The following is a 12,792-nucleotide window of genomic DNA, read 5'->3' as shown; positions in this document are numbered from 1 at the left end:
TAATAATTATTGATATAATATTTATTATTAACAAAAATTTTATTATTAAATTTACTATTTTATAAAATATATTTAGATTTTATTTATAGTAATTTAAAAAAAAATATTTTAGTTTTTAAAAAATTAAACATTAGAAACAAATTAGTAGTGAAGCAAACAATTTTTTTAGAAAATTTATTTCAATTTAAAAAATATTATACATTATAAAAAAAATTACGAAGTAAAGTAAAAAACAGGGAGTAGGATTCGTGTTTTGACTCTTATTTTTAATTTTTAAAAAAATCGTGAAAATAAAATTTACTATTTTTCATTAAAAAAATTAAATAAATAAAAATCAACAAAGTATTTAGGAAAGTCTTGTTATTAAAAATGATTTTGATTTTTTTAAAATTTAAAAAATATATATCTTAAAATTATAAATAGAGAAGTTTTATTTTAAAACACAATTTTTAAGTTAAATTTCGTATATAATAATCATGACTTATCTATTCCCAGATTTTTTTTTTTAAATTATCCATTACAAAAATTCTGAAACAAAATTACACAATCAGGTAAAAAAAACCAACAAGCCATTCACAAGACACAAAATCAAGAATATTAACGTTATGTGTTGTTCTAGAAAATGCCCTCAAAACAGAGACATTAGACACATTATCTCAACATCAGTAGCAAGTTCACCAATGATTTCCCTGGCAAAGCACCCCATGCGTACAACTACTTTGACAACCCATGTGTACAACTACTAGTACTAACCTTGGAACAAGTCAATATGAACACCAAAAGTGACACAAAGCATGCAATGACTTAATTCTGATACACACAATAACATTAATCACAGTTGCAATGACATGGGACTCCGAGTATTTTCCTTTGGGGGTGATAGTATATATCACTCGAGTTCTAGTTAGTAGTTGATATCTTGTGGGTAATGATGGTGCATACCTGTGTACTTTTCAAAAAAAAAAAAGGTAATAGTATAATAATTTACTGTTTTTAAATACAATAGAATTACAATAATCATTTGAGCTGAAACCTAAAAGTATGAAAGTTTTACAACATATCACAACTTCACATTACTTGAAAGTGAATAATTTTTTTTGATACAAGTTCCGTGCATCAAATCCAGCTAGCTATACATACCTCTACAAGGAAAAAAAATGATCGAACTATATCTAACTAGTAACTACAGTTGCCAAAAAAATAATAATAAACTATGAGAAAATAATCTAAAAATTCTCTTTATGAAAATCAAACTTGGTGCTGGTTTTCCTGGAAAAGTCTAAAGAAAGCCTTTTAAGTTCCCCAACCAATCCATGTGCCCCACAGTAAAAAACACCTGAAAATAGTACAGCAGATTGAAAATTAGCTAAGTAATTAATTTATGTGTAAATTTCAATAATCAAAATGAGAGCAAAATGAATATAAACTTACCAACTCTTTGGTCAGGGTGTTTGATGGCTGCATGTTTAAAGACATTGCGCCAGTTTGGTCTTGCAAAATGCGTTTTGACCCTTGTTCCTGAGACTATATCCACACCACTTTTGGCATGGTGGAGGGACTGAAGCATAGTGATCAAAGCCGACCTAGCATCTCCTTCTTCGTACACACTTGTGCAATAATTGTGAAGCTCAATGACTCCTTCCTTGTCATTCTCTTCCACCTCATTCATCACCCCTTTAAACCATTCAAAGGAACCCTCCTCACGGGTAACCCAGTAGAAATAAGCTCTCTTGGTGGCAAAAGGCTTTCTCTTGTTGTCCTTAACCCCGCTTTCCACCACCCCTTTTTCTAAGTCTTGTTGTTGCTTTATGTTGTTCAACACGTCCTTGAGTATGCTGATCAAAGGGGTGGCACCAATTCCTAGCCCCACCAGAAGGATCACATCATAGTTTTTGTAGTCTTGTGCCGGAGCTCCATATGGTCCATCAATTAATAGCTTTGGCATCCTGCAATTTATTTTAGTCTCACAAGAATTAGAAATCAGTCATTTTTGCCAATTTTAGTATCACATGTCTCTTTTTAATCATAACATACCTTGGTTTGTTGTTGCCTTGTAGCATATCAGCTCTTAGAAGACCACTTTGATCACCACTTGCTGGTTGACACGCCTGCAAAATCGATCATATTAATTTAGTAATAAGCATTTATGTTGTGAACAAACATAATTAAACTTATGTCATCAATGAATTCTCCAAATAAAAAGAATAAAGTGTTGCCTCATGCAAAATCCACCTTGGCAAAAACAGCCTTCAGTTGTGATGTCCAATCACCCAAAGTTCGAATGTGAACACTTACGTAGTCATCTCCGGGAGCCGATGTAATAGAAAAGGGATGCCTATATAGATATGTACCAGTACCACACAATTAAATTAACTTGACTTGTTAATGATCAAGGTATGAACAAAATTATAACTTAAATTAAGTGCTCACCATTCAAATGGGGAGACATCTGAACAGTTAACGTATATATACTGGCCACTAGAGTATTTAAATCCTTGTGGTTTAGACACATGTAATGCTAGCACATTTCCTGGGTACACAGCAACCTGGAATATTTTTGGTTTACATTTCATTTAGTGACACCACAATTGATGTTAAAATTTAAAACAGAGATGAAGTAAAGTTCTTGAAAATGTATGTACCTTGAGAATCCTCACTGATTTGTAACCAGATCTAAACGCACGAAGAAGCCTTTCGCATCCGTATAGTATCATGGGGACTGCGAGATACATCCACGTCTGTTGTGTAACCAAATTCATCAATGAATAAGATTTGAAAGAGAGAAAAAAAGGAACAGAGAACATGCATGTTCGAGTGAGACCACGCACGTACCGTTTTCTTATACCATTTTTTGCTGAGGTACAGAAAGTATCCGTGAATGATGAAAAGCACATAGACAATGACAAAAAGGTGGTGGGAATACCAAAAGGCATTGAAACCAGTGAGCTTCTTGAGGGGTTTGGGGAGGTTTAACCTGTTTCTTCGGAACCATGGTTGAGCCAAAATGAAGGCTATAGCCATGAGCACTACCATCACCACCCCGGTCCATCCCTCAGTCCCTTTTACGAACCACCAATAATTGTTGGGCCTTTCATCACCAAAAAATGGTTTCATGGGCTCGTATTCTGCATCCGTGGCATGCAACAACCTTGGGAAGTCACAAGTCAAATGTGAAATCACATGCAACCCAACCCCAATTGCAATACCAAAGGCTACCACCTATATAACGTTAAAGTAATTAGTGGTGTAATTTAATCAAAAGATAATGTAATAGTATAAGAGTTAGATAACCATACACTAACGATCTAAAAAGGTTTTACACTGTCAATCAATAACAAAACTATCGATCATTCCAAATCATCTTTGGTATAACTTTTAAGATTGTGATCGTAAACAAACATATCATATATGAAATAGTTTGTGATTGTCTGAGAATGTTTAACTACTGTTTTACACTGTCTGTTAGGACATAGAACGTACCTTGTGAAAGTTAATGTTGTCATCAAAGGGAATGACTGCTCCGAGTTTGGTCTTACTCCTGAGCCAGGTGATGGTGTTTCTACAAACAGGCAACAAGATCAAGGCCATGTTGAATTTGGTTGTTTCAGCGCCGCCCTTGGCTGTGGTGACACAGTAGCCCATGACATGGAACACAGCACGGTGCTTGTATTGAATGAACTTCCATGTGAAGAGACCAGCGCAAATGGAAAGCCACAAGGCTATCACCCAAAGGCGTTTCCAATTATCCTGCACGAAGTATGCGAGTGCCCGAAAGCCACGCTTTATGGGATTGTGCTCTTTTGTAGGGACTAGCTTCTGGCTCAGCATTTGGCTCAGAACCCTACTATCTGTTGTTATGTGGGTCGACTGAGCTGGGGCTTGCAGAAGAAGCATTTCCAAGTTGTATAACTGCATGGTATCAGGCTTGTACGTTAGGGAACATTTTCCCACATTAATTGGACTTTCACTATCAGCTTAAGCGGTTGGCACAAGTTCTTTGTCAAATCTAATACGTAGTATAAAATATATCCACTCAAACATTAAATAAATACTTTACAAACTCAAAATACGAGACTGCTAAACACGTGGGGTTATGAGATGAATAGTATGTAATTAATTACTTTCAGTTACTCCGAAATGATTTTTATAAAAAAGCAGCCTGTTTTATTAGGGTGTTTCTGTAGTGATTATTATAATTTCTATAAATAAATAAAAAAGGTTGTCCAGTTTTAACGAGGCCTCTAGACGAAATTAGTGACGGATCCAGAAATTTTAGATAGTAAGACAATACTTATTTATATATTAATAATATTAAAAAATTTACATATAATTTTTAAAAATATAAATATATATTATAATTATTTTTTACACGATTTTATAATTATGATTATGATTAAGGATGAAAATAAGTTAGATTAGACTATATTATGTTATAATTTAGTAGGTATGAACTTAAACTTTTTTTTTTTAAAATACATGTCTTAAAAATGACTTATTTATTTATCACAGATATTTTTTATATGTTTGATTAAAACTACAATCCTAAAAATATATTTTATAACAATTTAATACTAATAAAAATATAAAAATAAATATATTAAATTGTATAAAAATCAAGTTTAATTTATTTATAATATAAACATGTTTTTAATATATAATATAATATTTTAGATGATAATTTATTTTAAAAAATATTTTATAATAAAAAATTTAAATAGAGCATAAATCTTCCAATCTTTCTTATTTTTTTTTTTTAATCAATGTATACAATCTTATAATATTTAATATTTTAATTTTTTTAATCAATATATACATAAATATAAAGTATAAAAGATAAACATATATGCCACAAATTTTATTTTATCAAAAATTAAACTTTTTAAAAAAATTAATTTGTTATTAAAGAAAATTCTTTATCACATATAAGAATTAATCTCCTTCGAAAGTTTGATAAATATCAAATAAATGAACAACTCTTTTAAATTTATATTTTATACATATATGATAATTTAAATATATATTTATTTTATTAAGATATAATTTTTATTTTTAAAAACATATTATTTTTTGAATATATATATATATATATATATATATATATATATATATAATGGTAGTGGGGGCATGTGCCCCCACTCTCCTCTTAATGGATCCGTCAATGGATGAAATGGTCAGTTTTAGAGCATCTAGCAACCTCATGTGTCACATCACTGCCAAATCAGCTCTTGCCCATTTTATGGGTTATTTAAATTTTAGCAAAGTTGCTTCTATAAGCAACCTCCTGTGCCACATTACTGCCAAATCAATTCTGACCCACTTTATAGGTTATTTAAATTAACCTCCTGTGCTACATTACTGCCAAATCAGTTCTGGCTCACTTTATGAGTTATTTAAATTTTAGCAAAATTACTTATATAAGTAACTTTGCTAAAATTTAAACAACCCATAAAACGGATCAGAACTGATGTGACAGTGACGTGACACATGGAGTTGCTTATAAGCAACCTTTGCACATGCTCTTATGTGCGTGACGTGACACATGGAGTTGCCTTATAAGCAACCTTTGCACATGCTCTTATGTGCTAAATGGCCAGCTGAAAACACGCGGCCTCTGTTGGATGCAAAAATTTTCAGCAAAAGAAAAAGCAACCCAATTATTGACCCAAAAAGAAAAAAAGCGCAACCAAGGCCAATGGTCGAGCATGAAGCATACTTACCTACCGAGCACATATAGGAATATAAAAACAATATATGACAAAATTAAACATATTAAAACACCATCATCAAACCACTTATTTCCAACTAGTTAACTTAATTTGTTTCGAATGTATCTATGTGTTAAGTATAAACCTCAATGTATCCAAGATTGTCCGGATCCAGCTCCTCCATGATAAGGGCAGCATATTCCTCTGCACGTTCTTGTAATTTTGACAACTTGTTAGCTGAAGCGCTTAAGGTGATAATCTGCAAAATTAATCATACAAAAATTAATGCTCACGCCTCCACAAGTCTCGAATTAAAAAAAAAAAATCTATAGAAAAGTAGAATTTTAATTTGGAGCCATAATTAGATATTTGGTCTAATAATTAATAATAAAAGTAAATGTTAAATTGGGACTTTTCTAAAATTTTACCATTTAATAATAAGCTCTTACCTCTTTTACTTCTTCTTCAGTAATTCGCCCATCAGCATCTTTGTCCACCCTGGCATGAGTAAGGTTTATAAGTAACCAAAATTGCATGTAGACCTAATCAATTAAGATGTAACATTTCTTGTATTTGGCTTAATTAAAAACATTTATGACTAAGATATGTTTACGTAAATCTTCAAATATAGCTGCTTTCCATTTATGTTTTTCTTAATTAATTATAGTCAACCAACTTTAACCATTGGTTAGTTAATTCATGCATATACTGCTGTTTTGTCTTTATTCGTTCATTTATCCAATATAGCTAGCTAGTTTGCTCATGTGAAAGTTGAATAGTGAATCAAATAATTCGAACCAAAAGAAGAAACAAAAGTTTAATGGATAATGATCTATATAAAAAATGTACAAACTATATATTCATCCAATTGAACAAATAAAATAATTTCACTTCAAATAATATGTTTTTAATTTTCAAAAGAAAGATTAAAGAAAACAATTATGATCAAATGCCAAAAAAATTTCTTATCAAACCCTGATACCATATTTTAATCAAATAATTAACAAACAGTTATACGACACATATGATATCACATGCAGATTCCGCAAAACGCGGTATTGCTCTTTCGAAGTCTTATAGAGAAAAATTATAAAGGGACTCCACACTCAGTAACGATTTTCTATATCATCATTTGAAAACTGAGCACCCTACTTTGACATTCGTCCAACCAAGAAAATAATTATATATCTACATGTTGAAGCCAACAAAGTTACAAAACCCATCTCTTTCAAGCTGCCTAATTAAATTAGAAAAATAATATAATCACTTCTGGCATGCATATCCTAATTATACAAGTCATTTTTCGGTATAAAGACAAAAAGAGTTGTTATATTATTTGTTAGATATTTCGAATGGACAACCATAGCGACATGAACTTCCTAATGAAAATGAAATTAGAATTAAGTAAAAATGATGCTGAAATGAAGTCTTACATGTCAAAAAAGGTCTGAAGCCTCGAATCAAAACTCTGATCTGTAATTTGCTCCCAAAATTCGCGCAACTGATCCTTGGTTATGGAAGCTGATGTTATGCCACGACGACGAGCTAATGCATCGAATAACTCTCCGGCAAAGTCCTTCGACTCGTTCATCCCTAGTTGTCATCATTTCCACCAAAAATTAGTTCTAGCTAGCAAGAGTTTCTTAATATGTGTGAGCTAACTATGTATTTTAACTAATTGAAGACTAATTCCTTTAAAGACCTAAAAATGACGAAAGTTAATTTTATTTTTTCTAACAAAGTTTTTTTAGTAGATATAGTAAAGGAATTTTATTTTTGTTGCCATGTTTAAACTCAACTATCAGAAGCTAGTATACCTATGCAGTGGCTAAAGCGAGTCTTGGGGAGTTTTGCATCAATGGCCAACTCATCGAAGCGCTTCTCAACCTGTGACCAGCCTTCAGTTCCTGCAGCGTTTTTGGTCATGAACTTGAGACCGCGTAGGGCACGTGCAGCACCGGATTTGGAACGGTCAACCCTATCGAAAGCCTTGTTCGACGTCATGCGCTTCAGTTCCCGCGACACCTGTCTCAGGCGGCCGGAGAATGACGACGGCCGCATCTCGAGGCGGCTCGCCAGGAACGCCGTCTCAGAGTCGCCGCCGCGGATGTTCTGGACCGAGACGGCGTCGTCGCGGACGTCCAGCGTTATCTCCACCATGTCGTCCTCGTCCTTGAACCTCGCGCTTTTGTTCTTGCTGCCGTTCCTTTTGTTGGAAACTAACGGCCCGCTCAAAGGCCCGCTCAGAGGCCCACTGAAGCCCACTTGCATGCTTCGGCTTCCCGTGCTCTCCGTCTCCGACCACGACTCTTGTTGGTTTTCGTGAATCTCCATATTGCTGTTATTTCTTCTCTTCACTATATCAACAAATTAAAATGAGAAATTGTATGGACTTGGATATAACAAATTATAACACAATGATTTATTTGTATATCATACGTGAGAGATTGGGCTTTTTTTATATTTTTTTTTTCAACTAGAAATGTGTTGAAGGCTTAGGTGGAGAGGGTTGAGATTATGCCGAGAAATTTGAGTGCAAGGGGAAAGTGTATGTGTATATATATAGAGAGTGTGGTGGGTACGTGGGTGGATGGGTAAGGAGGAAAATTGTAATAAAATTAATTTGTGTTTGTATATCATGACTTTATTATATCATGACTTTATAATAAAACATTATTTTAACATTGTATAAATTGATTTTTTGAGTATCAAAGAGAATCTTATATTCTAGAACAGACTTTACAACTACTTAAAACAATAGATTTGATTATTGTATTGTATTTTTTTTAGAGGTGGGATATGTAATTAGTCAAATAATGGGGGAGGTGAAATCAAGGGGCGCATGTGGATATTGTTCTTCTGGTTTTGGCCATGGGCTTGTTAGTTGACAAAGACACGGAGAGTTGTTGGGATTCAAAGGCTTCTCGTCGTGTTCAAACTTCAAACCATATGATCTACAGTAATTCTTTTACGTGGAGAAACAGCTAAGAAGTTGCATATAAATGGCTCGCGTTTTACACTGCAAACACAAGAATTCCACTTTGAAGTGGCAACAAAATATTGGGGTAGGCCAGAGGAGTGATAGCGACATATTATTATTGTTTTGGTCTTTGTTATCTATATCATTATGTGGTTAGATCCAAAGTCAAAGATATACGAGTCATTTGCTTTCTGATTATTATCTTCCACTTGTGTTGTGTCACAGTGTCAGTTCTATATTGAACGTTTTTAACTACATGTCTACATTACTGATCAGGAAATTTGTGCTAAAATAACTAACCAGGAATTTCATACAACATAACAAGAGGTATGAATAAATTGGCTAGGATACATCAGCCTTGTGAGAACGATGGATTTTCTGGTTAAATAATTACTATTAACAGTTATTTGTAGTAATTGGACTTGCAATTATGTATGATGAGAGCACATCCTATATATGGATCTAACTATCTAAGAAAAAAAAAATTGATTAGGAAATTGCTGGACAGTATAAATTTTCTTTTTGATGAACCATGATCCACAAATTAATGGCGTGTACGTATAACGTTATTCTGTTTTATTTTTTCAAAAATTATTGTTTAATTTATTAATCATTTAATAAAAAGTGTCTCCATTTTAATCCTTATCAACATGCTTAAATTTGTTAATTATGTCGAGACTTTATTAGCTAAGTATTTCAAATGATATTCATTATAATCTGACGCGTCTTGCATGGAAAAGCAATATCATAAGTTCATAAGTTCTATATATATCTAGATACAGTATATCAGATATACTTCTAACATAACTTACTGGATATCTCGTTGCACTGAATTCAAATTGATTAAAATTTAATTAGTTTGTGTCTAAGGTGAAAATGAGTTGAATCAAATATAACACTTGACATTCACAAGCAAGCATGATTTGTGGAAAATGAACATTACTCAAATTTAACTCATTTAATATTCAAACGAGTGAAATTTAAAACTTGAGTGTTTCTTTGGTTAAAATTTTGGAAGCTTAGAGCCCTTTAATTTATTTATAGTTTTATTATCTTTTTTATCAATTTTTATTTGTATAAAATTTAGTTTTATTAACTTAATATTTAATAAATATGTTTAATTTTTAAAAATTAAAATAATAATAAATATAATTTTTTATATTCATAAAGATGACTTAATTAATGTTAAACGAATTTGATCTTTAACATTTTTCTTACGGAAAATATATTGTCATCTATTTAAGATGACCTTAATTAATGGTGTACATGTGTATGTGTTTCGACCAAAAAAAAATTATGTACCTTTAAGAAAATGTTATAAATAAAATTACAATTATCCAAATATAATTTACGTGTGCGCATGCATCAGTGTGTTATGAACTTATGATAAATAAATAAATAAATTTATGTTTTTTTAAGAAAATATGATAAATAAAATTTCAATTATCCAAGTGATACACACGTATGTACAAATCTTTAATGAGAAACTTCAATGAGATATTAAGTCTAACTAGCTTGTTTGTCAGTCAAACATATGAGTTTAAATAATTAAGTAGTTAATGAATTCGAACATATGTAGCTTATATTAATACTCACTTCTTTCCATTTTATTTGACATGCATTTAAGGGCTTTGCGAAATAAAAATTATAATCAATGTTTTAAATGCCATAGAATTTATTATACTTCATAGCATGTGTTTTTATGGATATTTTTAAATTGATTAGATTTTCTCTTATCTATGTAGTTCTTATATTTTCTTCCTCAATAATAAATAGTTAAAAATATAATAAAATATATATTTAATACTTTATTGATGTTATAAAATAACAATTAAAATGAAATTTATTACTAACTTTTTTTAATATTTTTTCTTTATTGTTTTTTATATTCATCAAATGTTTTTCTTTTTTTGAATTTATACAAAAAATTAAATAATATTTACAAATGAATTTTTTTAAATAACTATTTTTATTAATTTTGAAAATATTAATTAAAATATAAATTTCTAAAATTATTTCAATTTATTAAATTTTAATTAAAAATATAGAATGAACAAAAACATTATAACTCAATATAACATTATAATATAGTTATAGTATTATATTCAATACAACACTATAACATAGTTATAGTATTATATTGAATTAAAAAAAAAATTGAAATGTATATTATAAAATACATTTTATTTTATTTCTGTTTTATATTATTTAATTATATATAATATTAAAATTATACGATTCAATAATAAATTAGATTAACTTAATTTTGTCATTAATTTACTCATTCTTTTTGAACCAAACAGAGATAGAGATAATTGTGGCTCACGTTCCCTCTATTGCGAGACTTACTTTTGATCAATTCACTTTAGGTGTAAACGTTTCTTTTAAATTAACCTCTTCATTACGAGCCAAGATATCATGGTTCATTCATAGTGCCAACACCACTAGTGGAGAAAAAAAATCCTGAATCTATTTTATTTGATATAGGAAACTTCACTACTATAATATGTTGGATCTTGTTGAAAATTAATATAAAGGGTCAAATCTATTATTAAACAGAAATGGCCAAAAATACGAAAAAAGGAGAGTAGGAGTACGAGACAACAGGAGATGTTTTCAAAGTAAAACATGAAAATCCTAAGTAGTAGATAAACGTACATCAAAATGGGAAAAGGAAGAAACTAACAAGGAAAACTGGAAAATGAGTAGTAAAAGACATGTGGAATGTAAAAAGAAAAAGAAAAAAGAAAAAAGAGATCGCTTAATCAAGTGTTCCATTCCATTGAATTGAATTGAAAAATGGAAGACGCAAAATTATTTTGTACTTGTTCTTCTTGTTGGGATGCAAGCAAAGTTCTAAATTATTTAAATAAGAGAATGGACATGAGTTTATATACATACAATTGTCTCTATTGATTAAGAGGTCTTTTGGGTGATGTTCAAATTAAAATCGTAAGGATTTGAGCCCAAAATAGACAATCGGAGTTGATGATGGAGCGTCAAGGACTCAAGGTTAACCACAAGCAGTTGTGTATAAACTCCCAAGGGATAGAGTGGCACCAACGTGGTGTTGTCGCTGACGTAGTCAATTAAAAAAGTCAGAGATTTCTTTCACTTTCTTGTTATGTCGGAAAGAAATATTTTTTGAGTTGATTTTATATTCATTTTTAAATGGTTTATTTTAAGTGATTTTGTGCCCTTCGTGTATAATTGGGTTTGGTCTCAAATTCAAAGATGAAAATAATGAGATTGAGAATGAAAATATATATGTTGTTAAATTTTGGAAGTGATTAATTAGATCTTTCAGCAAAAAATAATCATCAACATAATAGGTATGTTGTTTAGTTTTTTCTAAAAATTTAGTTGGTGGGTATTTAGTTTAACTTTTTTTTTTAAGTTTTTGAAATTTCAATTATGGTTAATATGAGTCATTCAACGTTTAAATATTAAAGATTTGATGACTTTATTCTCTAAAGTGATAATACCACTTTACATGAGTAATTAAATTCAACAAAAGTTAATACGTTGGTCAACATTAACAAATGTCAAATAGTTTACACTAATCTTAATTACTCTTTCATACCATATGAAGTGAAGTTATTTTGAAGTTCTTTTTTTTAACTATTAGTATGTTAAAAATTTAAATTAGTTTAGTGGAATTACTATCATTAACAATTTTTATTGTTGAGTTTTTTTTTTCCTACTATTAGCGTATCATGAATTTTGTGTTTTTTTCGTGCAAAATATGCTAACATACTAATATGTTCCTAGATATATTCTTAGAACAAAATATATTATTTACATGTTTAATTAAAAACAAATAAAAAAGATAAAATGGCATTTCAACATTCTAAGGTGGAGCTTTTTACGCGTATACGTTTCAAATTCAACATTCTCATCCCATTGATGAAATTGTATTTAAATTAATAATTTTTTCTTCGTTGCATTTTCTCCCAAAATGTGTGGTGTGGACAAACAAAATTTGCACGAGTGGTTCTATGATATTTGATGGATCTGAATAACAAAGCCAATATCAGTTTCCACCTTTCAGTTTCACTTACTCCCTTCGAATTTTAAGGGTTGATGATTAATTACACCATTCTGAAT

General features: G+C 30.5%; 1 protein-coding gene and 1 long non-coding RNA gene across 2 annotated transcripts; both read right to left on the bottom strand.

Annotated features, from left to right (window-relative positions):
• Window positions 1–950: 950 nt before the first annotated feature.
• Window positions 951–8,295, bottom strand: LOC109790455 (respiratory burst oxidase homolog protein B). The gene is made up of 13 exons (XM_083059727.1): window positions 8,145–8,295; window positions 7,523–8,062; window positions 7,139–7,298; window positions 6,155–6,203; window positions 5,851–5,964; window positions 3,481–3,909; window positions 2,833–3,219; window positions 2,643–2,738; window positions 2,431–2,546; window positions 2,233–2,335; window positions 2,035–2,108; window positions 1,432–1,946; window positions 951–1,336 (listed from the first exon to the last, which is right to left on the bottom strand). The coding sequence occupies exons 2-13, from the start codon at window positions 8,037–8,039 to the stop codon at window positions 1,227–1,229; spliced, it is 2,670 nt and encodes an 889-aa protein (XP_082915853.1). The 5' UTR covers window positions 8,040–8,062; window positions 8,145–8,295; the 3' UTR covers window positions 951–1,226.
• On the bottom strand, window positions 5,061–5,844 carry LOC145949559 (uncharacterized). Its single transcript, XR_014427867.1, has 2 exons — window positions 5,562–5,844; window positions 5,061–5,505 (listed from the first exon to the last, which is right to left on the bottom strand). It is a non-coding gene; the product is annotated as an uncharacterized LOC145949559 (long non-coding RNA).
• Window positions 8,296–12,792: the final 4,497 nt, after the last annotated feature.

This window comes from Cajanus cajan, chromosome 7, assembly GCF_000230855.2.
Source record: "Cajanus cajan strain Asha chromosome 7, NIPB_CcT2T_4, whole genome shotgun sequence".
Taxonomy (NCBI): Eukaryota; Viridiplantae; Streptophyta; class Magnoliopsida; order Fabales; family Fabaceae; genus Cajanus; species Cajanus cajan.
The sequence above is the reverse complement of the archived record's forward strand: the minus strand, read 5'-3'. Positions and strand labels throughout refer to the sequence as shown.

Excerpts from the sequence above, each read along its gene's own strand:
- LOC109790455 (XM_083059727.1), bottom strand. The coding sequence starts at position 8,039 with ATGGAGATTCACGAAAACCAACAAGAGTCGTGGTCGGAGACGGAGAGC. Across the intron at positions 3,910-5,850 it reads ACAATCTTGGATACATTGAG|TTATACAACTTGGAAATGCT; the intron begins GTTTATACTTAA and ends GATACCATGCAG. Across the intron at positions 2,336-2,430 it reads GATGTCTCCCCATTTGAATG|GCATCCCTTTTCTATTACAT; the intron begins GTGAGCACTTAA and ends ATATCTATATAG.